This window comes from Conger conger, chromosome 12 (assembly GCF_963514075.1).
Source record: "Conger conger chromosome 12, fConCon1.1, whole genome shotgun sequence".
In the NCBI taxonomy this organism is placed as follows: Eukaryota; Metazoa; Chordata; class Actinopteri; order Anguilliformes; family Congridae; genus Conger; species Conger conger.
The window spans coordinates 3,893,465-3,918,647 of record NC_083771.1 but is presented as its reverse complement, the minus strand read 5'-3'; the positions used below and the strand labels follow the sequence as shown (position 1 = coordinate 3,918,647).

At 44.5% G+C, this 25,183-nt stretch overlaps 1 protein-coding gene across 1 annotated transcript in view; it reads right to left on the bottom strand.

The window, feature by feature from the left end:
• LOC133141447 (uncharacterized) overlaps nt 1-24,933 on the bottom strand; it is a 32,927-nt gene extending 7,994 nt beyond the window's left edge. Inside the window, exons 1-13 of the mRNA XM_061262019.1 lie at nt 24,703-24,933; nt 21,064-21,168; nt 19,205-19,320; nt 11,710-11,827; nt 10,914-11,138; nt 5,204-5,803; nt 4,365-4,634; nt 3,879-3,968; nt 3,102-3,236; nt 2,609-2,737; nt 1,875-2,081; nt 1,388-1,492; nt 837-989 (exon numbers count right to left, since the gene is read on the bottom strand). Of these exons, the coding sequence (XP_061118003.1) occupies nt 837-989; nt 1,388-1,492; nt 1,875-2,081; nt 2,609-2,737; nt 3,102-3,236; nt 3,879-3,968; nt 4,365-4,634; nt 5,204-5,803; nt 10,914-11,138; nt 11,710-11,827; nt 19,205-19,320; nt 21,064-21,168; nt 24,703-24,933 (2,484 nt within the window). The remainder of the gene's footprint in view (nt 1-836; nt 990-1,387; nt 1,493-1,874; nt 2,082-2,608; nt 2,738-3,101; nt 3,237-3,878; nt 3,969-4,364; nt 4,635-5,203; nt 5,804-10,913; nt 11,139-11,709; nt 11,828-19,204; nt 19,321-21,063; nt 21,169-24,702) is intronic.
• Nucleotides 24,934-25,183: the final 250 nt, after the last annotated feature.

The window sequence follows — 25,183 nt, the reverse complement described above, 5'->3', positions numbered from 1 at the left end:
AATGCACCAGACTCATTTCCAGGAGCATTTCCTGAAGATATTGTATTGCACTGCCCTGCCCTCAATTGTGTAATATTGATCCCATTTCAAGATTGAATTCATATTATTTTCAGAAAATAATAAAACATTTAATTAACCAATGCAACTGCAAATAGAAAACAATACTAATGCAAAGCAATCCACTCATACTATAAAGTACAGGGATGGCACAAAACAGCAACAGTAACATTTTTTAATGTTCAGTTAATTAATCAATAAATTAGTTTGTAATGTTAAAGCATGTTACTCCATTGTATCAATTAAGGTGTTAACCCATCATGTCTATTAATATGTACCTTATTCTAAGGCATAACCATTCTATTACATTGCAATGAGAGACACTGAACTAGAAATGGGAAAGTACAACTGAGCATTTAGGATATGAACCTATAAGAATCAACTGAACAGGATCTGGACACCTTAGATTCAAAGTGACTTGATGAAGTTGTGAACATACAAAAATCAGTTAGCATCTCACGATAATAATTCTTTAGAACAAGACAAAGTTGAAGCCTTGGAATGAACAGAAGCCATTAAAAAGCCTTGGAATGAGCAGAACCCATCCAGGTCTTTGAATAAACAGAACCCATCCAAAAGCCTTGGAATGAACAGAACCCATCCAAAAGCCTTAGAATGAGCAGAACCCATCCAAAAGCCTTGGAATGAGCAGGACCCATCCAAAAGCCTTGGAATGAGCAGAACCCATCCAGGCTTCACCACACACTGAGGCAGCGGCCATGTTCTCCAGCTGCCGCGTTCTCCGGCCTCCGCGCGCCCGGACTCATCGCTGTACGCACCTGCAACTCCAGGTGCGTCACGGTGTTGCCCAGGTCGGCGTTCTTCTTGTCCCGCATTTGATGGTCCAGATCGCGCTGCTCCAGGGCCCGCTCTGCCTGCCACAGCTTCTCCGACAGGATCTGAATCTGCTCCGCCTGCTTCTCCAGACCTTCCTGTGAGGACGAGAGTCAGCAATGACCACCCGCACTCAGCTGGGCACATGTAGCCTTGTGGCTAAGGTACATGACTGGGACCCAGAAGCTGGGTGGTTCAAGAGATTTGATACGATCTGTGCAGCGAGGCCCTTAACCGCATATTGCTCCGGGGGTAAGTCTGTAAGTCGCTTTGGAGAAAGGTGTCAGCTAATTCACTCTTATGAAATGGAAATGGACACCAAGCAACAGGTCAACAAACGCACAAAAACAGGCCATGGACATGCCTGTGGCCAGCCTCAAGACATCACCTCAGGCCCAGCTCGCTGAGCTGTGCCTCAGCCAAGCAGCTATAGATGTAGTCAGAATAGATGGCCTCTGTTGTAGTGTGTGGATCATAAAGACGTGGATGGCCATACCTCAGAATCTTGTATTTTGTTCTGTAGAGACTGCTGTAGGTAGTTGAAGGCTAATTCCTGAGTGTTGGCCTCCACCATCACCTCTCTGGCCTCTTTCACCTCCACCTGTAAAACCACAGCAGAGCTAAGGTCACACACGGCACGTATGCAGGGAGAGACATTGTGCAAACTGTGGCAAAGGGCTTGTCTGTCACGGGTGGTCAACTTTGGGACTTCCGATTCAATGTTGGATACGGGTACTTTTATACCACTCCCCATTGTTTCCATAAAATCTGATTTGCTTAATTAATTAATTTTAGCCAGAAATACAATACTATTATAACGATACACTATTTACTATAGTTAGAAAATATATTTAAGGTGGGACAGTCCCAATGGTATATAATGATTCCTTTCACCAACATGTAATGTCAAAACAATGTCATGAAGAAATTTTGCCATGTTAAAGTATTTCAAGCTGTATGCATGGGAGAGCGCAATGGCGTACCTCTAGCTGCCTGAGGCGATCACTCTTCGCCTGGTTGTCCTTCTGCAGCTCCACCATCATCTCCCTCGTCCTCTTCATCTCCAGCTGCATCTGGCTGTTGGCCCGCAGGAGGTCCTCCTTGGTCACCAGCAGGTTCCTCATCTCGAAGCGGATCTGGTTCCGCTCCTTCTCCATCTCGATGCTCTCTGCCTCCAGGAACTGGTTCCTCTGTGTGCGGGTGGGCATGGGAAAGCCATTGAAAAACACGCGCGGCAAGGACCTTCCCTTTCAAAACTGGATTTCACCAGACAGACAGTCTAAAGCAGATCTACTACTGTTGTTGAATGTTGTGTTGTTTTTGGAGTTGCACAGAATACCTGGAGTTTAAATTAAACAACAATTGGCAACAGTCTAATCAAATCTTGGATATTTTTCCCACAGATATTCACAGAGCTACACAAAAACCAAAAAATAACCTTTACTGAAATGCTTTGAAATGAGCAGCCCCTAATGTACTTCAGACTGCGCTGACAGTATCTGCAGGTAAATGTGAAATGTGAATATGTAGTCACTCTTAAAGGGTTCTGATTTTCTGCATGTTTACACTAGGACTCGGAACTATACTGTCCTCTCAGGTCCTCTTTGCACTTATTCTTGTGTTTAATTTGCACTTTGTTGTACGTCGCTCTGGATAAGAGCGTCTGCTAAATGCCATGTAATGTAATGTAATGTAATATGTTCTTTGAAGCTCAGACCTTCTGACAGACATCCAGCTGCTTGGTGAGCTCTTCGATGAAGTCCCGCCTGTTGGGAGCACCTGGCCGCATGCCCTGCATGTTGGGCATGCCCTGCATATTGGGCATGACCTGCATATTGGGCATGACCTGGAAGAGCAGGGAAAGGACCACACAACATTATTGAGAGAAAAGAGCGAAGGCGAGAGGCTTACTAAGCTTATGACCAAGCATACATAGGCAGAGCATCCTCAGGAATAAAGATACGAAAGAAAGTGCCTTAAAATGTCCAAATGCTTGTCACTGTATAGGTGCATACAACTGTATCCCTAGCCAGCAATAACAAATTTGTCCCTTTTTTGCTTGGAAAATGTACTAATTTGTACCCAGAGAGGACAATACTGTACTTTCAGGGTACGTTTGGGAAATGCGATCCTTGAAAAACAAAAACTGTACCTCCACTGACACTTTATTTCTGAATACTTATTTATTTACGTATGTACAGCACACTCACCTCACGCTCACGTTTCCGTAGGGTGTCGTAAGCAGAGAAGCGTTGCCGGGTGGCATTTGATCCAATCACTGGGCTGCTGCTCCTGCTGTTGTAAGTATACAGGTTGATCTCTGATGTGGCTGGGGAAAGCACATCCTAGACAAAAAAAGATAGGAGGGCAATGTTTTTGTCTTCATATCTTTGAACTACCACATGTGTGGGCTCAAGGTATAAAAGGCGTTTTACTTTGAAGCTGTCCTCTAGAAATATGTATGGACTCCCTGGTGTAAAATCCAGCAATGACCAGCTTGAAATTGCCTAGCTGTTTCAAAACATAGCTTGAGCTATTAAGTATGGAGCTGGTCTGACCTGGTCAGCCAGCTACCAGCTATTTCAAAACCAAGCTTGAGCTGTTTTTTTCAGCAGAGCTGTATGTATATCTGCTTAAGTTATATATGTCCTCATTTGAGTTACTTAGGAGCATTTACTTGGGAGCAGTGGGCAGCTACTATGCAGCGCTTGGGGAGCAATGTAGGGGTTAAGGGCCCTTGCTCTGACCCCATACCAACCTTCTAGGTCCTAGTCCTGAACCTTAGCCACTACACAACACAATCCCCTAGATGCGCACAATCACTACAAGCTCCAATAACACAGTGTGAGGGCGTATGCTAGCTTTTCACAGGAAAACTGTGTGACTAGCATACCACATCAGCGGTGATTCAAAACCCTTGATTGACTCTTGCAGGGTGATAATTAAAAACACTTTCCATTAAGCAAAAAACATTGAACACGTATTACCTTAAACTCTGACATTCTGTAATTGGGGTTAAAATCGATGGATTTTGCATAGGGACTGTTGAACACTCGTGGGCTCTCAACGCCCCCCACCTGAAACAAAGAAACATGGGCATTTCATGTTAAAAGTGTACTACACTGTTACAAGTCTACTACGCTTACTAGTAAGTTCAGAAGGATGTTATCGTCTATTCACATGGTTGATCAACGATACGAATACAGGATCCACTATAACACCCATTCAATGGAGTGCTAACATTAAAAAAACGGGTGTAATAGATAAGGATGAGATTAGATTAGACACCTGTTTCTAGAGTCTAGAGTCTTCTTGGATTTGTGTCACTGACCAATCATGTGAATAGATGATAACCTCTTTCTGAACCTACTGGTAGACATAGAAGGCCCCTACTAACCCATATGCCACTGATAACGCCCCTGGATCAATCACTTGGTCTTAGAGCAGGGGACTGATCGAGCTTCCACACCTACCCGGTCCGACATGTTGTCCCACTCCCGCGAGGTCAGAGATTCCAGAGAGCCGCGGTAGTTTGTACCGAATCTGGAGCCCCCGCTGCTGCTCTCCCAGTGGGAGGTCCTGGGCCCGTTCTCTCTGGCCGTTCTGTCCGTGTCCGGGGACCCGTTCCCAATCACGTCCGAGCTCAGGAACAGCTGATATTTGGGGCTCTGTTTGGGTTTGGGGGTTGATGGCGTCTCAATTGACGGGCTTTCGGGCTGCTTGCTTGGATCAAAGTCTGATTCCTGGAGGATTATAACACATCAAATAGGACCATATTGGACATTAGTTCCATGACTAACGCAATACCAAATCAACAGTGCTGAATGATGTCTTTTGATCATGCCATATGCTGCACTGGGAGAAACTTGTAATGTGGAAAACAGCAAGTGAACCAAACTGAACACAGCATGTGAGGTGGACACATACTGCAACTAAACGAAGAGACAGACATACAGACACACCACAGATACTTTGCAACCTGCAAATGATTCAATTCATGCAGAGGACCTTGTATGAACACCTTTTGCAGGGCTGTGTAGGCCATCAGACCAAGCAAGGTGTGAAAATCAAACAGTGACATTCAAAAATTTGTGCCCCTGGAACTGGCGAAGAGAGGGGTCCCACTAGGAGGACAATTAAGGCTGAGTGATTGCGGTTAGTGCACACTGGATGGGTTGGACAAGGACAAGTAACAAACAGGCCATGCAGGTGGATTCCTGTGCAGAGGAAACACAGGCTGTGCATTGGCTGTGAACAGGCAAGCCGCGGTGTACTGTCGGGTCTAAGTCCGGTCCGGTACCAGAGGACTTACCGAACCAGCCCCATCAACAGTCACCGATCCGTTGAGGAGCCCCCCAATGTTCTCAGAACCGCTCTTGGAGCTGTAGTGTGTTGAGTTCCGGGGACGCCCAGTTGCCTGTTCCTTGTGGGATTGAGCTCCCTCTAGTGGAGGCGTCACCCTCGTAGCGGGTAAAGGGCCCTGTCCGACGGCCACTTCCCCATCCCCGCTACTCAACGAGGAAGGGCGTGTATCCAGTCTTATCTCAGACACAGTCAGTTCAGAGTCTAAGCGGCTCTCCCCTGTGTGTGTCCCGCTTCCACGGCTGATGTCTGGGGACTCGGTCGGTGACGATGGGGCGGACCTCCCCGGGGACGTCGGCCCGCTCTCGGGACCGGAGAACCTTTGGATCAGATCTTTGACACTGCCTGCTCGTCTTAGGTTGGATCCCGAAGCCCCGGGGCCTGTCCTGTGTCTTTGTCCAGGCATAGCTCTGTCCTCAGACCTGATGACGGACCGTCCGTTAGGGTGTACGCTTTTCCACGGCAAAACCGTAGCACGCTCGTTAAAGAGACTGGCGAACCGCTGCATGCCGATTCCTGAGATTCCTCGAGCCTCCTTGCGCACGGCTCCCTGGGGAAAAATCAGCTAGCATTTCAGCAATAGCACTATGGGGAAAGGGGAACAGGGAACAGTGGGCATGCAGAGGATGGCTGTAGCCTGTAGTCTCCTTTTTGTGCTGCCAAATTCCGTCCTGTTTTTTCCACCGCGATACAAAAGGTTTTTGTTTTTTTTCTTTTGCGGATTGAAATTTGTTTCTCAGTGGACAGCATGCTGTTTCAGTAATCTGTGTGAAACAGCTGAAGACCAATAGCATTCACAGATTTCAGCAAGGTCAGCAAAATGAAAGGCAAAGACCAGTGTTTAACTTGTATTAGTGTATGGCTGCCAAATTCGCTAACTGCTGTGCGACACATTCAGGTCCAGGTTGCAAAAAACAATAAAGAAAAAAAGAACAAAAGAAAACAAACAAAAAGAGAAAGACCTTAAGGCCTTGTCGAGATGTGAGAACGAGGAAACCCCAGGAATCCTATTCATGAAAGGATGTTTATGCTTCTGTTGGCTGTGTTTAAAAACAGTCTAAGAATGTCATACAGACTGAGCCCTCATGACCCAGACACAATGCACTTTATTTGACCTTTTTGTGGCCAAGACATCTCCTGAGATAAGATCTCTTATCAGTCGAGCCAATGTGGGAGACAGCGATGCACTCGGTAACTTTTGAGCAGCATAAAACCTGTATGTTGCTTCTGTGTTTGAGGATGGAATTATTACACGCCCTCTTCCACTCACTCTTTTACTGAAACTCATGCAGGTTCTGTAACAGGCCATGTGGCTTTCTAAAGACAGACCGGTTCTGTTTAAAAACTGAGAATGTCATATTGTACCTACCATGTCACAGGCTTGTTTCGGGAAATGATCGCAATCCTGGATATTCCCATCGCAAATGACATATCAATATTTTACACTGAACAAATGCATTTTATTTTTAAATTAATACAGGCAATACACTTCAGCATCACTGTCTATGGAAATCAATTTCATTTAAATTACACCACTTGGTCAATGGAACTGTCCTGAGCATAACATGGCTATCATAATGTCGATGAATGATAGAAATGTGTATTGGTGTGTTTACAGTAAGTCTCTTTTAATTCTGACTGACCGACCATGAGCTCAAAACAATAATCGGGGTGATCATGTGGAAGATCGGAGCCAATGGCCGTGTTCTTTTGCCTAATGTAATTGCATTATCGCATATTTTCCACGCTTAGGGGGATTACAGTAAAAAAAAAAAAAAAAAAAGCTACAAATTCAAATTACATAAGCCGTCTTCCCCTCTCTGGCAGGTTATGTTTAATTAACGAGATGACTGTCGTATTTACGTTCTGGGTTCACCCAAGCGTGCGAAAGCAGGCCCAAAGCGCAGCGGTAAAACGTAGCGGAGGTAAATTTAAAAAGAGTGACACTCTTTAGATGTCAGTCCCTATTGGGAGCGTTCGACATCTGCGCGTTCATCTCAAATCTAACCTCCTCGTCACCTCATCCTAACACGCAAAGAGACATTCATTTCAGATGAGAGTTCCAAACAGACAAGAATGACAAAAATGAATAAACTTCCAATTTTGCCAAAAACTCAAACCGGGCCCCAATTAATGTTCAAATGGTGCAATTATGCTAATGCTCGTTATATAAATGAACTGGACGGTGTCCAGGAGCTGATTAGCGGCCTGAGAGATTTGGAAGAGAAATGGCTACGCTAATCCTAGACCTCGCCCCTCATTCTCCACCATTGAGTGCTCTGCTGGCAGAGCATGCCAGGCCTCTCTCAGAATTAGACTTGCCGGTAATCACTCTCTTCCTTTAAGGCTATTGTCGGAAATAATCAGTTTATCTAAAAATCATTCTCAATCACGTATGAGCTCACTGGCATTCGCTCATCCTTTTCAGCTGTATGACCAGCTTTGGCTGTCCAACACACTCGGAAGGACAGTGGAATTTCCATGACAGAAATGAGCAGAAACAAGGAATTCTTAATTCAGATTACTTTCTGAATTAAACCGTAATTCCGCAGAGCAACACCTCAAAAAGGACTGTTGATTATCCAGCATTTCAGGCTCAACAGTACCTTGGAGCTACAAGATGCCAGTTGCTATGCCAACTGTCCTTTTTGAGGTGTCCATGGGGTCACACTAGCCCATAGGGTCACACTAGCCCATAGGGTCACGCTAGCCCATAGGGTCACACAAGCCCATAGGGTCACACTAGCCCATAGGGTCACACTAGCCCATAGGGTCACACTAGCCCATAGGGTCACACTAGCCCATAGGGTCACACTAGCCCATAGGGTCACACTAGCCCATGGGGTCACACTAGCCCATAGGGTCACACTAGCCCATAGGGTCACGCTAGCCCATGGGGACACACTAGCCCATGGGGTCACACTAGCCCATAGGGTCACACTAGCCCATAGGGTCACGCTAGCCCATAGGGTCACACTAGCCCATAGGGTCACACTAGCCCATAGGGTCACACTAGCCCATGGGGACACACTAGCCCATAGGGTCACACTAGCCCATAGGGTCACACTAGCCCATAGGGTCACACTAGCCCATAGGGTCACACTAGCCCATGGGGTCACACTAGCCCATAGGGTCACACTAGCCCATAGGGTCACGCTAGCCCATAGGGTCACACTAGCCCATGGGGTCACACTAGCCCATAGGGTCACGCTAGCCCATAGGGTCAGACTAGCCCATAGGGTCACACTAGCCCATAGGGTCACACTAGCCCATGGGGTCACACTAGCCCATAGGGTCACACTAGCCCATAGGGACACACTAGCCCATAGGGTCACGCTAGCCCATAGGGTCAGACTAGCCCATAGGGTCACACTAGCCCATAGGGTCACACTAGCCCATAGGGTCACACTAGCCCATAGGGTCACACTAGCCCATAGGGGCACACTAGCCCATGGGGTCACACTAGCCCATAGGGTCACACTAGCCCATAGGGTCACACTAGCCCATAGGGTCACACTAGCCCATAGGGTCACACTAGCCCATGGGGTCACACTAGCCCATAGGGTCACACTAGCCCATAGGGGCATGCTTGCCCGAGCGGTGGGCTGAAACGGGCCATCGGATGGCTGCTTGGCTGCAGGCTGTTGGCCTAAACCCCATCCAGGCTGAGTCACCCAAAGAAGAGCGTTACGGTACATCTGTCTCATTCCCAAGGCGCCTCCACACTGTCTATCCAGGCCCCCCCAAGCCGTTTCTGCAAAGTGACGGCAGGCAGCCCCTCGGCGCAGATCGGGGGGCATCGGGGGGGAGCGGAGGAGAAGGGAGCCGCAAATCCTCGGAGCCCCATCGGAGCAGCATATGGTGGGGGGTTTGCAACATGGCCTGACCCAGATCCGCAGTGACACGAGCCGTATGTGTGTTTGTGCTTTTTTTTTTTTTTTTTATACTAAATTAATTCAACTTATTACAAATTTTGTGTCTGCCATCCTCTAAATGTTTCCACTTATTGTTTACTACATGGTGTGCTTGGGAAAAAGAAAATATTTCAGGATTGAATATGCATATGTTCACAAGCCACACCTTTTAAAACAAGAACAGACGCCTCGGTAGTCGAGCTTAGCACAGCGGAGTGACAAGATGGAGGAGTCAAGCCGCAGCGTACCCGCCTTCTTCCTTGACTTGTAACTATAAACAAAGGACTTCTGCCACGTTCAGGCTGAATGAAATATTTGAGTGTACAGCCTCAGCAAAACCAATGAGAGAAAAACACTTTAGTTGATGTGTCTCCTCTGCACAAGGCAAAACATTCCGGAACATTCTGCCCGAAGCAATATGCTACACAATATGTTCCGTTGCCTTCTGCGTAAGAGATGTTTGCTTCTTTCTTTTTCAGCCAAAAAATTCGGTTATTTATCACTCGGCATTGGCGAGTCTTGACAACATCAGAGTGTTTTTTTCCCTTCAAAATTAGGTAGCACAGCATTAATAACAGGGCATGCATACATACGCTATTTTGGGACCATTACTTGATTGATAGACAGATGAAGGCCGTTTTGTTCTTTAATATGAACATGTTTTTCATCTGTTCGATGTGGGACTCAAGAACATTTTTCCCACCCATAATTCTCACCAAGCTCATTTTGAATAAAAGGTTGAAGCTGAGTCAGGAGTGCTTCACGTCTGAATCTACAATAATCCCGTAACAAGATGGAGGCACAATGTGATAAAGAGACGCAGGTGATGAGACAGATGTTCCCTCCCGCACACAATGCCTCCAATTTAGGTGCAACAATTTAGCTGAGAATAGAATCCTTTCCCATTTGAAAAATAATATCGGGTTACTGTTATTTATGGATGCACACTGTAGGATATTCGCCTGTTCGCTGTGAAAAGCATATCCTCTGCATTGAAGAGCACGTCCAAATCTATTGTCATCATAAATTGAAGGAAAATAAACTGTCTGAGTCACTCTGTAAACAATGTTCATATGCAGGTACTTTCTTTTTGAAGTTTCTACTGAACATTGGCTCTCCTTCAGACCTGGGTAAAAAAACGTGCAGTAATTTGAACTCAAATACATGTCTGTGCTCACTTGATCTTGCCTGATGCAATTGAGCCGACAAAGAAGACCAGGCCAAGGTGGGGTTTGTACTTTTTGACAGTATTTCATAGGTTCCAGTACACCAGACAAGTGCAGAAAAGCATAGAAAAGTATTTGAATTCAAAGAAATTACCCTCTCCTTAGAGCAGGGGTTCTCCTTCCTGGTCCTGGACAGCCACAGGGCATGCTGGCTTAGATTTTTGCCTTAATATCAGCAACCAGTTCAGACCAAAGAAACCAGGTGAGGTGAGTTAACTGTGTAATCAACTGCTTTCACTGATTAATTAAGTGCTGAGTAACAACAAAAGCTAGGACTCTCCAGGACCAGGTGTGAGGACCCCAGCACACCCTGCGGCTCTCCAGGACCAGGAGTGAGGACCCCAGCACACCCTGCGGCTCTCCAGGACCAGGAGTGAGGACCCCAGCACACCCTGCGGCTCTCCAGGACCAGGAGTGAGGACCCCAGCACACCCTGCGGCTCTCTCTGAGTGAGGGTAAGCAGTGGCTTGGTGGTTCTCTCATGGGATGATGACCATACGATGATGATGATGATGATTACCGTGTTGTTCTCCAGAAAGTTGTGCTGCTTTTCCTCTTGCGTCCCGTTAGACATTTTTTCAGAGAAGTCGTGCAGACGTTGTGTCTCCTCCCGGTACCTCTGGAGGTCCTCACCCAGCATCACCTGCAGGGCGCTCAGCCCCTCCTCCTGAAAGCTGAGAGCTGTCGCCTGCTCGGCCCTCCTCCTGACGGTCTCCTGGAGCTCCCTCTGCACCCGCACCAGAGCCTGCCCACAAAACACCCCCCCAATCAGGCCACGCTCCCGATGCGCACCCCACACACTGCCCTGTGCAGCTGAGAGGAAGCAGTGGAGATGTTAAAGGTCCCATATTGTACACCTTTACCAGCTAATTATTTAGGTCCCGATATCCACAAGAAGACATTTGTGTGGTTTCAAGTACCAAAAATAGCCTTTCATGCCCATTATCCAGTGCCTCTCATGAGCTTTACCAAGAGCAGGCTGTTTTAGTGACTGTGTCTTTTAGGCTTACTGATATCAATCTACCTCTGTTCCGATTGGTTGGCGTGCTCCAATGAGCTGAACGCTGTCTGCGCTGAGCGCTTGGATTCGTTCAAGCTACAAGGTAGGCCGCGCTGAAGCAAACAAGCATATCGTTGTGATGTCATAACTTCACGGAAGTCCAAACAGCCTGTGTGGATTTAATTGGGGGGGACCGCGTTTTGATACTTTCACAGTGTCTATATAGGACCTTCGACTACCCTCCACATAGCAAGGGAAATGTCATTTACACACGATATGGGACCTTTAGGGCGACGGTTGGCTGCGGGTGACTTACAGTCCTGTCCTCAGGGCTGGGGGATCCCTGCAGTAGGGCCTCAGTGTCAGCCTGCTGGGCTTCACAGTCTCTCAGCTCTACGGTCAGCACGTCCTGCTGCTGTCTCAACTCTCCCAGCCTGAAACACATCGCACATCACTCAAAACATGCGCTTTTTTCATAACGTGTATGCAGGGATATACAGTACACAAGCACACACACACACACACACACACACACAGGCACACAGACAGACACTCATACTCATATACTCACACACACACGTAAGTCCACACACATGCATTCACATACAAACACACAGACACATGCGTAGATACACACTCACACACGCATGCACACTCATACACTCATACTCATGCACTCTCACACACACACAGACACACACATGCATCCACACACAAACACGCAGAGACACATGCACACACAGACACACACACGCAGACACACACACACGCGTCCACACACAAACACACGGAGACACACGCGTACACACACACAGACACACACACACTGTAATTTGACAATGACAGTGTGAAGTGAGTTCCTCCATCGTAAAGGTCACGTTTCCCTGCCCTTGTCTCCCTGTGCTTTATATACTGTAGATAAGCCTGTCATCTCTTTTGTCCTGATGAAATACTCTCCAGATACAAGTGTCAGACGTAAGTTTTGACTTCCTGATCCAGTGCTCTTCGTTTCGGTCACCCTGTTGACAGAGCGGCCAGAGAAAGCCCATTCCAGATAAGCCATGCCAGATATTTAATCAAGTGCATGTCAGGTAAGTGGTTAATCATTTCCACCGTGAGGAACTGTCACGGTGCAGGTTATTATGCAAGCCCTGAGCACATTTCCGGCAGAACAAAAACACGGTTTGAAATAAAACTATGAATTAGTCCTCCAATTCGTTCACCACTAGAGGGTGGTATTCAATAATGTAGATTATAACCGACAAACTCAAACAGAATATTCTACACAAATCGGCCTGTCACAGCATTAACTGCAATGAGTGCCTCATATCAAGCAGCAATTCAGTGGAAATGTACACCAGGTTTTAAAGGGAGCAACGATACTAACAATTAGAACCACTGACCTAAAATGGCAGTGAAAAACTTTTATATATTTAGATACAGCTATGTATGTGTACATCTGTTTGTGTGAGTGTCTGTGCCCATGTGCTTGGTATACACTCACTGAGCACTTTATTAGGTATTTATTAGACTACTGTAGTCTATTGACTTAAGAGATTTGACGCGTTGTTCAGAGATGCTCTTCTGCACACCACTGTTGTAATGTGTGGTTATTTGCGTTACTGTCACCTTCCTGTCAGCTTTGACCAGTCTGGCCCCTCTCCTCTGACCTCTCTCACTAACAATACGTGTGTTTATGCATTTCTTTCACATTTGAGAGGTGTTGAACTTTGTCATAAGTACAGACAGCACAGATAAAACTGCATGGTGCAATGACAGTGTCACATTATCTGAACAAAAGAATACATAATTATGAGAACATGCCATTTGCGGTGATCATCGTCATCCTCTCAGGCCTACACTTGCCTACTCCTAGGCTCTTTGCCTCAACACTGTAAAAAAAAACCTGGCTGAAACGGAATTTATCATTAACCGATGCCCTTGTGTAGCCCTTGTTCTCGATATAGAACTCAATCTGAGAAATCTTTTGCAGTTCACTTGGTTAATTAGTGTGCATTCATTATTCATTTAAAAGCTCAAACAACCTGCATTATTTTATTTATAATGTACGTAATGTTTTTTGCCCTTTTGTTACTCTGAAAAATGTCTTTGTGACAGTTTTCTGTAAACATCGCAAGATAAATAAAATTGATTTGACTAGATTTGAGTTTTCCTTTTTCTACAGCAATATTATATATCGAACATACTGTACTGCAATTTCTTCCTTTCGGTCTAAATAGAATACGTATTTATATTGTCTCAACCTCTCCCATAATGGGTGGAGATGGCTTTTTAGCTCACAGCATTTATCTTCATTTCAGAATGAATGTACAGTGTTATCCGGGCTGCTAATATAATATACTGTAAATAAATGTATGGTCGGTCAAAGTATAGTTTCTTATAGTGTCTCAACATGAATTTACAGCACAATGGTAGAGACATGTATGTACATTACTAACTGTGGCAGCAGTATAGTACAATAATTAGGAGCTCACATGTTGAGAGTTTGAGTTCCCTGTTGGTGCGCTGCTGTTGTAACCCCTGAGAAAGGCACTGAATCTGAAGTACAGAAATAAATAAATAAATAAAATATTCAGCTGTATAAATGGACTGTAATCTCCGCAAGTCAGGTCACTGGATAGAAGTGTTGGCTAAATGCCAAAACCATTTATTTAAATTGCAGCCACTACACACTCCCTGCTAAGAACTTGCCCATTTTGAGACTCCAAAATGGCTTCCTACTGCTTCCGGTGCCATTTTATTACATAACATCTGGAGAGCTCCTGTGGACGCTACCTGCTACAAGCACCGTAGCCAACTCGACAACACATAATGTAGCAAGCTTACTAAATATCGTTCCTAGCTAAAGGCAGGGTCATTCAGTCATAACCAAATTCGGTAACACTTTCTAAGGAGCGTACAATTAATGACGCATATCATTCAGATGTTTGTTATAATACATTAAATCGCCCGTTACACGCAGTTCTGCTAGCGTGCAGGGGTACAATACATTATACCCTTATACTGTAGTTTGTCATAGCAATGGTTTATAAAACATTATAAAGACTGTTATAACAACCCATGAGTTGCTATGAGTGCTTATAGGAGCATTTGTTGTGCATTATAAGTGCATCGTGAGGAAGGTATAAGGTAATTGTATGTTGTTTCTTCAGAGAACGTATTACCCCAAATTCTAACCCTGGTCAAATTCTATAGCACAATCTACAGTCCAGTGGCCTACTAACACTGTATGTGTACATTCTGCAGGACCTACATGACCGCAGACAGTCTTCACTGTTACAGCTTCATATACGTCGACAAACCATATTCCCTCTCTCAAGTGTATAGCCATTGGGAAAGCTAACGCCTAACTCCAGCACACGTTCCTGAACAGGTTTGTCCAGCTGCCTCCGTGTCACATGTGGCTTTGACTAAATCCTGTTCGCCGCGGTCTTCAAAGGAACAGACCTAACACATCCCCGATGGCATCGCCCTGTCGGACTGCAGGACAGTCACTTTCACTCTGCTGTGATGGTGCCGCGGTAAACGCATACATCTGTCCACAATGCAGGGGAATACACTGGAAACAGGGCGCAGCTAGCCCTCATTCACCTTTACAGATTCAGCTTGTGTAAATACTGGAATAAGAAGCGAATGCCACTCGCACAGCCATGCAGAGAATACTGCCCGCAGGAGGCCAGATACAGGCTTTTAGGGAAAGTGTCGGACATAATTTAATGATTGCGAATGAGAATATGTTCCACAGGTGTCATTGCACGAGAACTCTTCTGACTAAGTGCCCAGTTAGAAGGCACGGGTGAAAATCGGCGTACATCTGCTAAAAGGGTAAACCAGAATGCATGGTACTCTTCATTAACCTTTTTTTAAAATGATTTTATATTCGTAGTCTGCCATCAGACAGTCAGTGAAACACAGATTGCCAGTCATATAGATGATTTCATTTCAGAAGTATTGATTGTGCATATGCTGGAGAATTACTTTGATAGCTCTGTTGCACATCTGACGGGCAGACCCAATGAGAGCCCCCACTTAGGCAATGTACACAGAATACGACTGCACTGCGTGAGGGTTTGGGAATATGAATTTAACATCAAACACGAGAGATTACGGCACTGTCAAAGAGAAGCACCGGCAATCATGAATTATATCACACACAATACGAATACTCTAGCAATTGTCTTACAGATATAGTACACATAATATGTCACTATATTAGGCTTACTAAGGACACATGCAAAAATGCAAAAAGCAAAGGAAAGCATCCTTCTCTGGAAGTTCAAGGTATGACTGGGTTCATGTGATACCTAACACACTATTGTACTGCATAAGATTGTGCCATTGTTACAGTATTTAATTGCTGTTTAGCCGCTATGCAAATATCATTTTCAGAATGTGCCACTCTGTCAAGACCTTTGCTAAAAAATGTAAAATGACCTACAGTAAAACTTTACTGACACTGATTAAGCCTAGTCCTTGATTACACTTTCAATAGAGATTCTCCATACAAATATATAAAAAGTACTAAGCTTAATCTGTATGTGTGAAACTGGCCCAAGCTGTGTACAGTAAGGTGTGTGAGCAGGTAAATGTGTAAGCAGGTGTAGTGTTATATGAGGACATTACAGTATATACAGTACTATGAGGACATACAGTCAAGGGCAGGCATAGTGTTATTTGGTATATAAAGACATAGACAGCAGGTGTGGTGATACAGTATACAGATATGTACAGTGTATACTGTCTGCTATGAGCACATGCAGTACATGGCAGGCTCACTGGGCTTGAAATATTAAAAATTCAATCACAGGCAATGTTGTCTCAGACAGGTAATAAGGTCCACAGACATATGTAAAACGTGGTGATGTCCTCCATGTTACAAAAGTTGAGCAATTTTGTCTGGATTAAACGAATATGGCCAAGAGATACATGTTTTAACATTTGTAGATTAACAGAAAAGATGTTTGGAGTGATTGTCTAAAACCTGTAGTCGCGATTAATGTTCTGTACCCCTTCAGGCATGAACTAATAGTCCCATATTACAAAATGGCTTTGTGTAAAAGCCCTCCAATTACGCTGATGCGGTATCAAGTATCCACATAAATCAGCGTGAACAAAATGTAAGCTTTTAAGTTCAGAGTTGGCAGATTGCAATGCGCAGATGCTGAAGCAGTGAATAAGATGTGATAGACGTTAAATAATGAGACTATTAATTGGATATTGTCAATACGGGGACTGCAATACCCAATATGTGTGTCAGCGCAAGGCTTCAAAGCATTGTTCTTAATCTATCAGCACTCAACATCTGTGGAGGACAGGTTCTTTCGAGGCATATGTCTGAAATAAAGGCCCAATGTCATTAGGAGTACCTTGTACCGGGAACCCGGGGCACCATACACTTTGTGTGTGTGTGTGTGTGTTCCCAAGATGGCAGTTTACTGTTTTTGTCGTACTGAGAACAAAAAGCAGAGTGATTGCGTTGAGTTGAACAAGGCCTCAACTTGTGTAAACCGCAATTACCGACGCTGCAGTGATGAATGGAGCCCAGCTTTGAACCGGAGAGGGTGGATCGCATTACCACTTCGGGTCTGGAAAGACGTTTCATGCTTGTTATGCAATGAAACAGATGTAAGCGAGGTTTCTGGCACTGAAACGCATCGTTTAAGAGCTCTCAAATGTCAGTTTATGTCGTTAAAACTCTCATCGGCAACAGGGCTGGTGTTAAATCAGGAAGGCTAACTTTGCATATATGGGAAGTGAACGAATAAAAAAGTGCAACACGTATATGCAAAGCAGAGGCTACGACAATTAAGCAGATCTGTTTGTCGAGAATGGTTAAAAGAGGTCGGTGTCCTTATAACAGGGGTGACTGTTGGGCTGCATTTGGCTGGAGCTTCAATGCTCCAGATCAGTCAACTTGCTGATGCCTCATGTGTCAAAATCGACAGTGCCCAGATGCAGCGATTATGGACAGCCTGTAGCCTGGTGGCTAAGGTACCTGTATGACTGGGGCCCAGAACGTTGCTGGTTCAAGCTCTGGTGTAGCCACGATAAGATCCACACAGCTGTTGGGCCCTTGAGTAAGGCCCTTAAACCCACATTGGTTCAGGGGTGATTGTCCCCTCTTATCAACGGCAAGTCACTTTGCATAAAAGCGTCAGCTAACTGTAAGTGTATTGTGATGTCAGTGTGGAACTTGGAGGGCGAGACTCTCCAGATTTATCTCCAGTCTGAAGACGCCTGCGTGTTCACTGGAAATGAAAGACTAAACTGGTGCAAATCTGCTGACCACAAATCCCAACCTGGGGATCGAGCACCCAAAACTGCTAGTGGTTAACACCTTATTAACCCATTCATGTACTTAGTGGAAGTTTTGACATTTTTCATATCGGCCAATGTATAAGCCAGGCTACAGTGTGGGTTCTACGTGACAAACTACTATTTAGTCATTAGCCACAAAGTGTTTCTACACCAAACAGAATGACCTTGGTGGTAATTTTCTTAACATAGTATGTTTAATCTTTAGTCAAATATGGGCCAAGCAACTTTACATTGCTGCTTCCGTTTTTATTGTTCACTACATGTAGGCATAAATTAAAGAGCATAAAACAAAAATAGGGATATAACATGAGTACAGAATGAATGCATTAGAAGTGATTGAGCAAGCACGCTGGAATCGGTTAGCACTTAATAAGGACCGTCACTCCAAGTGCTTACTGGAAATACCTGACACACCTTTAACTGCGTTCCTGCAGGGTTCACTGCTTTGTGTATTTCTTTAGAAACGGAAACATGCCAAAATCCATCTCTGTGAGCACAGGCAAGGTTTTTGAGATACAGTACATCAGACTAAGCAGGGTTAAGGGCCTTGCTCAAGGGCCCAACAACTGTACAGGTCTTATTGGGGTTACACCAGGGCTTGTACCACTAACCTTTCAGGTCCCAGTCATGTACCTTAGCCACTAGGTTACAGGCTGCCCTAGTCATGTACCTTAGCCACTAGGCTACATGCTGCCCCATATAATGGTGTACTGAAATAATCCACAGAACCATATGTATATGGATCATACATATCCTTTTCTGTGACTGACACAACACTTCTGGAAGAAGCTGACCATATAGATACAGTACCTAAGGCTAAACACTTCCTGCGTTATCTTTTCCATTACATCACCCTTGCCAACAAACTACGAATACAACACAAATATAACACAACACAGTCAAATCCATTTTATTCCCATTGTTACCAGTATTCTGTTTCTGTGTTTTACAAAAAGCTTGGTCTCAAGAACACTCCAATAAGCTGGGTCTCAAGAACACTCCAATAAGCTGGGTCTCAAGAACATTCCAAAAAGCTAGGTCTCAAGAATACTCCAATAAGCTGGGTCTCAAGAACACTCCAATAAGCTGGGTCTCAAGAACATTCCAAAAAGCTGGGCTCTGTCTCAAGAACACTCCAGCATTTGAACCTTCGGATGTAAGGAGACTAAAAGCATTTCTCTCAAGGGAATCACAACAGAAATGAAATCATTACGGCTTGTCAGAGCACCTGCAAGTCCGTTTACCAGCAGTGCCCCACCTATATTTTTGAGAATCTCCTGTAATCCGTATTTACCTAAGCCTTGGGCTCTCGGTACCGACACATGTAGATTTACAGTGAAAATGAACAGCTCGCTCCCTCAGACATGCTGAGGCAGGATCTGCGTTGCATTGCCATGCACGGCTACTGTAACTGCTCTTATGCAATCGAGCTCCCACCGCCGTCGGGATGAAACCCCCGAGACAGGACTTACTGCTGCTGGATTCGGCCCACTTCCTGCTCTGTCCTCCTCTGTAAGTCGCTCAGGTGAGACGAGAGTTCTCGACTCTGGGCAAAATGGCTCCCAAGGAAATCCCGGTGCTCTGAACTCTGTTAGGAGACACATATATACACTCACATCTTTCTGCTTCAGAATAATGACAGGCAATTTATATAAAGTACGCTTGCTTTACAGCTTCAGAATAATAACACCTATTGTATATACTGTAAGCACACTCATGTTTTTACAGCTTCAGCATAATTACGCATATATACATACAATCATGTTTTACAACTTAAGAACAATTACGTAGATATGTGTGTATATATGTAAACATATATAATTATACATACGTATTGCCACACACTCTTACAGCTTCAGAATAAAGAACAGCTTCAGCTGTTCACTATGGTAACAGCAAATGGTTCGTCAATTAGCTCCAAGCGGTTCTAATGTCCGATGCAATATATTTTAATGCAATGTATTAACCTTCATAAACCATACATAAAAAAGGTTCACTTATCTTACCACTACATGTGCATTAGGAAAGTGGCAGTGTATATGACACCTATGTGTTTAAATAGGGAATAAGTTCAGCGTTCTCTTAGTCATGGGTATTTCATGGCATTTCATGGAAACCTGACTGCAATTGGGATGACTAACGCCTGAAAGCTGTTTGAATGCATGTGGGATACACCCAGATGGGTGTGTTTGGGGCATGAAGCAGGCAGGCTCTTGCTGTGCGACTGTCAATCTGTCCACAGAACTTTCAACTGCTTTCACTGTATGAATTGCACTTCAATTCAATGGGTGATTCTTTTGACAACACATTCAATGATTGTAGAGAACAATTTGGGAAACAAGGACCTGTACATACTGTTACCCATGACTCACTCCTCATATCTACATCATACATATTTTAACGAATGTATTTTAAAGTAAGAGTTTTCACATTTTACTGACAAAGTACAATTTATTAATATGAATTTCAAAAGTATCACATTTTAAAATCTGTTCCGGTATATTGGAAGGTAGGTCATTAATATTAATTTCAAATGCACTCAACAGTTTGATCACTCAAACATACATTCAGTGACCAACATTTCTGACATGAAAAATTGGAGAACAAATCTATGATTCTTTGATTAACTTGATTAAAGTCCAATGTCTGCACAAATCCATTCTCACCTCATAGTTTAATTGACAATCAATAAACGAGAAGCACCGAATGGCTCATACACACAATTATCACTAATTCAGATCTCTCCTCTGGACACTTCAGGTACAACACATTGTTCCACATTTGATTGCCAGAATGCAACTGACACATCCTCACCATGATAAACTAGCCTACTTGCATTCTTGGCAAAGATGATGAGGGACACTAAACCTGGAAACCTGTGACACATTTATCTCTACATTCCACCATCAACCAGTAACTCAACTACAATCACGATTCCACAGACCGAGGATTGCCTTTGTTAGTCAGAAACCATAGTCATTAATCAGTGGGGATGTGTCTGAATCAGAGAGATGACTGGGAGGCTTAGGTAAAGGCCTGCAGGTTAGAAGTCTAGCCTTGTGTCTGGAGCGGGTACCTGAAAAGAGGCCCCCATAACTGGAGAAAAGTCTAAGCAAAGAGTTCAATTACTCAGCCGTAACCCTGGAACACCAGACAAGACTAAACATCTTAGTCTGCTTTTCATTTCTACCCCAGTAATCAACGTAATCAACCTTCATGACCGATGCTGGTCAGAAAATGTTTTGTGGGATTTTAGTGCTCTGCAGGTTACTGGAATTGGGATGAGAAATCTAGCCAGACATAAGTGTGTTTGACCGAGATTGAGTGTCACCTGCTCTTCAGTGGACACCGTCTTCTGGAAGATTTCCACCTTGTTTTCAAGGAGCTGTGTCAGCTGAGCCAATGAAGGAGGCCAGCCAGTCTTTGTCTGTGTGCACTGCACGGACACACATGAAGTTCACCTCAATGAGCTGCCCAACAGTCAGGAGATGGTGGCCAACACGACAGTCAAAAGCACCCGGTATTCAGAAAGTGATTGGATTTTCTTTTTTTCTTTTTTTAAGAACACATTAACAGAAGTCTGACTTATCAGAATGCAATGAAACATCTTAATGTAGAGTAGACCAACTATATGAATTCTGAAAGTGTGAACAATTTAAAAATAACCAAGAGAATAGCACTCTCAGTCCATTAATAGACCAAAACTGATTCTCAGGCAATTAACCACACTAAAAAAACAGAGCAGGCAAATGTTCATTGTTGATTTAAACTGGTTGTGTAATCAAGCAGCAACAACATGCTACCTGCAATCAGTCTCATTAGCACAGCCATCAAGGGGGGTAGGCAGAGCTATGAGCACACTGCGCTTTAAGGAAGAATTAAGCTCAAATCAGAGGCACATTTCATGCTCTGGTACCACTGATCATCTAACCTCCTGGCAGTCAATGCTGGGTCGTAGATAATTCCTTATTTGCAGCCCCCTAAAAAATGGATGGATCTTTCTCTAAAGGCCCCCAAAAAGTAGGGGGGGGGGCCCAGCCCAAATGTAGCTGAAGCCTACCACTTACACCAAGGGTAAAGAGATACCAGGCCATATTACACATCACTAATAATACGTGTCACGTTTAATTTCTTACCACGAGCAAATCTTCACAACATGTGTCTTCCTAAACACTCAAAAGATTGGATTTGTTCCATCTCATAATGGAAGTTTATAAAAAAACGATTGTTGACAGAGTAAGTATTTTGTCTCAAAATAAGTGAAAGATATGCCTTACTGTCTTATAAAATTGTAATATCACTTGACTGACTTAACAAACACAGTTGTTCAGGTCTTATCTAGCTTTAGGTCTTTTCACTTCAGTATGAATGAAAATATAATGCTTTTCATCTGAATTACATAACATTCATGAAAAACCATTCAAACAACTTGTTACACTGTCAAATTAATCTTGTGCTGTTGAGACAGCATCAAAGGAAGTGCTTTGTGGACGTCACAACAGGCTCAATTATGTGCCACAAGGCTTGTGAGCCTGTTAAAGGGACTTTGTCACAATGAATCAGTGTGATAACAGGGCAAAGATGACATACTAAAGACGGAGCAGCTACTGAAATGTACAAAGGTCATGTTTACCCAAATCTGTACCATTTTCATGGCATTAATATGAGGATATTTTCCTTGCATATAACATTAGTCTATTTTTACTCATATTTTGGGTTTTATATTTTAATATTACCCCCCCTGCTGAAAAAGAAATAGCTCAAGCTAGGTTTTGAAACAGCTGGTTGACCAGTTCAAATCGGCTGTGTACTCAACATGGTTTGACCAGCTCAAGCTATGTTTTGAAACAGCTGGCAGCTGATCATTTCAAGCTGGTCGCAGCTGGGTTTTACACCAGGGCTATTAATACATTGAAAATAAATAAAATATCATAAAATATGCTTACTTTCAAGGTAAAACTTCAAGGGATTGACCAGATTAAAAATGTCCAGGAGTTTTATTTAGCAAAAACTGAACCAGTCCTTTATGCTCCATTGAAACTCATTACATTTCGCACCTATTCTCACACTTCTTCACACCTTCTTACACCTATTCTCCTCCCCGTTTCTAACCAATGCAGCACACAGAATCACGATCTCCCGCCCGTATTTGTCTCAATGTCCTAAAAACGTCCTCTACTTCCTCATCACCGGAAAACATAACAGAATACATTGATGCGGAACCATCATGCAATAGCAGTACTTACAATTCCACTAGATGGGGCCTCGAGGTTCATGGTGGGAAATGTTTAAAAAGTTCAGATTTTGGGCCGTCGGCGCAGCACAACTGACCCTTTTCAGTGAGAGGTGTTGTTGTGTTGTGGTCCTGTTGCTGTGTGACCGACATTGGCTAAGCTCTGGTGGTCCCATTGGCCAAAGTGGCCAGAACGAGGCCCAGGCCCACACAGCATGTCTAGCTCTGTTTATTCACCTGACTGACGGGGTTAATCAGTGTCCTGGGTACTGAGTGCACGCCTTCTCTGTGGTGGGGGGGCGGGGGGGTCCACTAGTTTGGCTGGCATCTGGTCAGCCTTGTTTTATTCATACTCATGGAGAGAGTGTTTGATGTTACTCCAGAGGAATTCATAATGGCCTTAAGGCTGCCTGGTATTTTTTTATTTGAATGGAATGGGCTTGAAAAATGAAAGAGCTCCTTTGGAGGAAAAGCTAGACAGTAAGCACTCCTGATTACTTCTGAAAAATCCCAAAACACTGAACAGAACAAATGCACCCACAAACACACACATGCACGCACGCACACACACAGACCAACACACACACATGCATGCATACACGGTTTCACAATACACAGGATGTTGTAAAAGCTCCCAACAAATTCTTCTTGTACATGGTATACAAATACCAGGGTATACAAATACAGCAAGTATTTTAGCAGGAAGGCAAAGTTTGCTTGTGCTCAGATGGTGGCAGGTTCAAATTCCACATGAGGTACTGCCACCGTACCTTAAAGCACAAAACTTCACTGATTCAGTATAAAGCTGTACAAATGGATAATATGTGAAATGAGAAATGTAAGCCATAGAAATGGCACGGATTTCATTGGCTAAGCAAATAGCTACACACGCACACACACACAGGAGAGCTCTCTCCACTGCATCAATACACATATCTCACTGCATCCACCTTTAAACAAACACACTGATAAGGGATGAAAGGTAATCAAACACACTATTTCACCAGTCACTGATCTTGTCAATACTACTTCTGAATGTGTGGTCAGAGCTGACTCCCTGCATTCCCCAGTGATTCCACACGATAAATCAGCCTGAAGCATAAAACTGAAGACTTAATCAAACAATCACACGAGGCGACCCAGTGAAGTATCAGGAAAGCAACAGGCATTTTGTTTTCTAGGAGAATTCGAAAGAGAAAGCTCTTAAATGGGACACCACACTGGGATGAAATAGTTCAATTAATTGCTCGCTTTCACTCCAAACGGCTATCAACAGACTGCTGTCTCGCTGCGCGAAATCTCCCACGGTTCGAGCCTGCCTGATCCGACAACCACATACACTTGATTATTACATTGGGAACTATGTCCTCATCACAAGGACAAGGGAAAACAACTTGGAAGGAACTCAATCTCTCATCAAACAGCAATCATGCAATAAAAAAGGAGATATGGCAATCAAAAATATTCCAATTTGCACAAAAGGCAGGAGTAAAAAGCCCCGTTTTTTAACAGGAAGTCTGCGCGAGGGTAATCTGGGACACCCACAGGAAGCGATAAAAACGTGAGAAAACATGACCGTAATCATGAAACTGAAATCAAGGGAATGTCCCACGCTAAACACGGTCCAATCAGAGCTGAGCCAGAGGGGGTTTCCAGGGGATACGGGGCACAACCAAACCGCATCTACCTGGGCAGAACCCAGGCAGCAGGATGTGCCCCAGCCTGGCGGATCCTTACCTGCCTTCGCTGCCGGGCGGTGTGCAGACGTGTGTGGGATGAAGACAGTTCCTCAGGTGCGAGGAGAGACTTGTCTGTCAGGGCGAGACTGAGGCTCCTGAGGGAGCGGACCCGGCGCCCTGCGGCGGGCAGGAGGGAGGAGAAAGAGCCAAACACGTTTTTCCTGTCCTGTCCGTCGGGAGGGAACTCCCAACCCCCCCCGCCGCAGCGGCTGACGAACCGGCCAATCATTCCCCTGCGTGTTATCTTGGGTGAGACAGCGATGAGACATCGCTTTCTCACCGCTGCTCTGGAGGGACGCCGCTTTTCACACCCAACCCCTGCAGTTCGCCCCCCAAATCTAAATCTTATCACCACCCTGACCAGGTACTGGTCACATCCGAAAGATCTTCCGGGTTCTGGGCTGAGCCCATCTGCTCTAGCCATGGTAATAATAAAACCAGTGCTTTCGATGACATTGCGACGGTGGCCTGGTTCATAC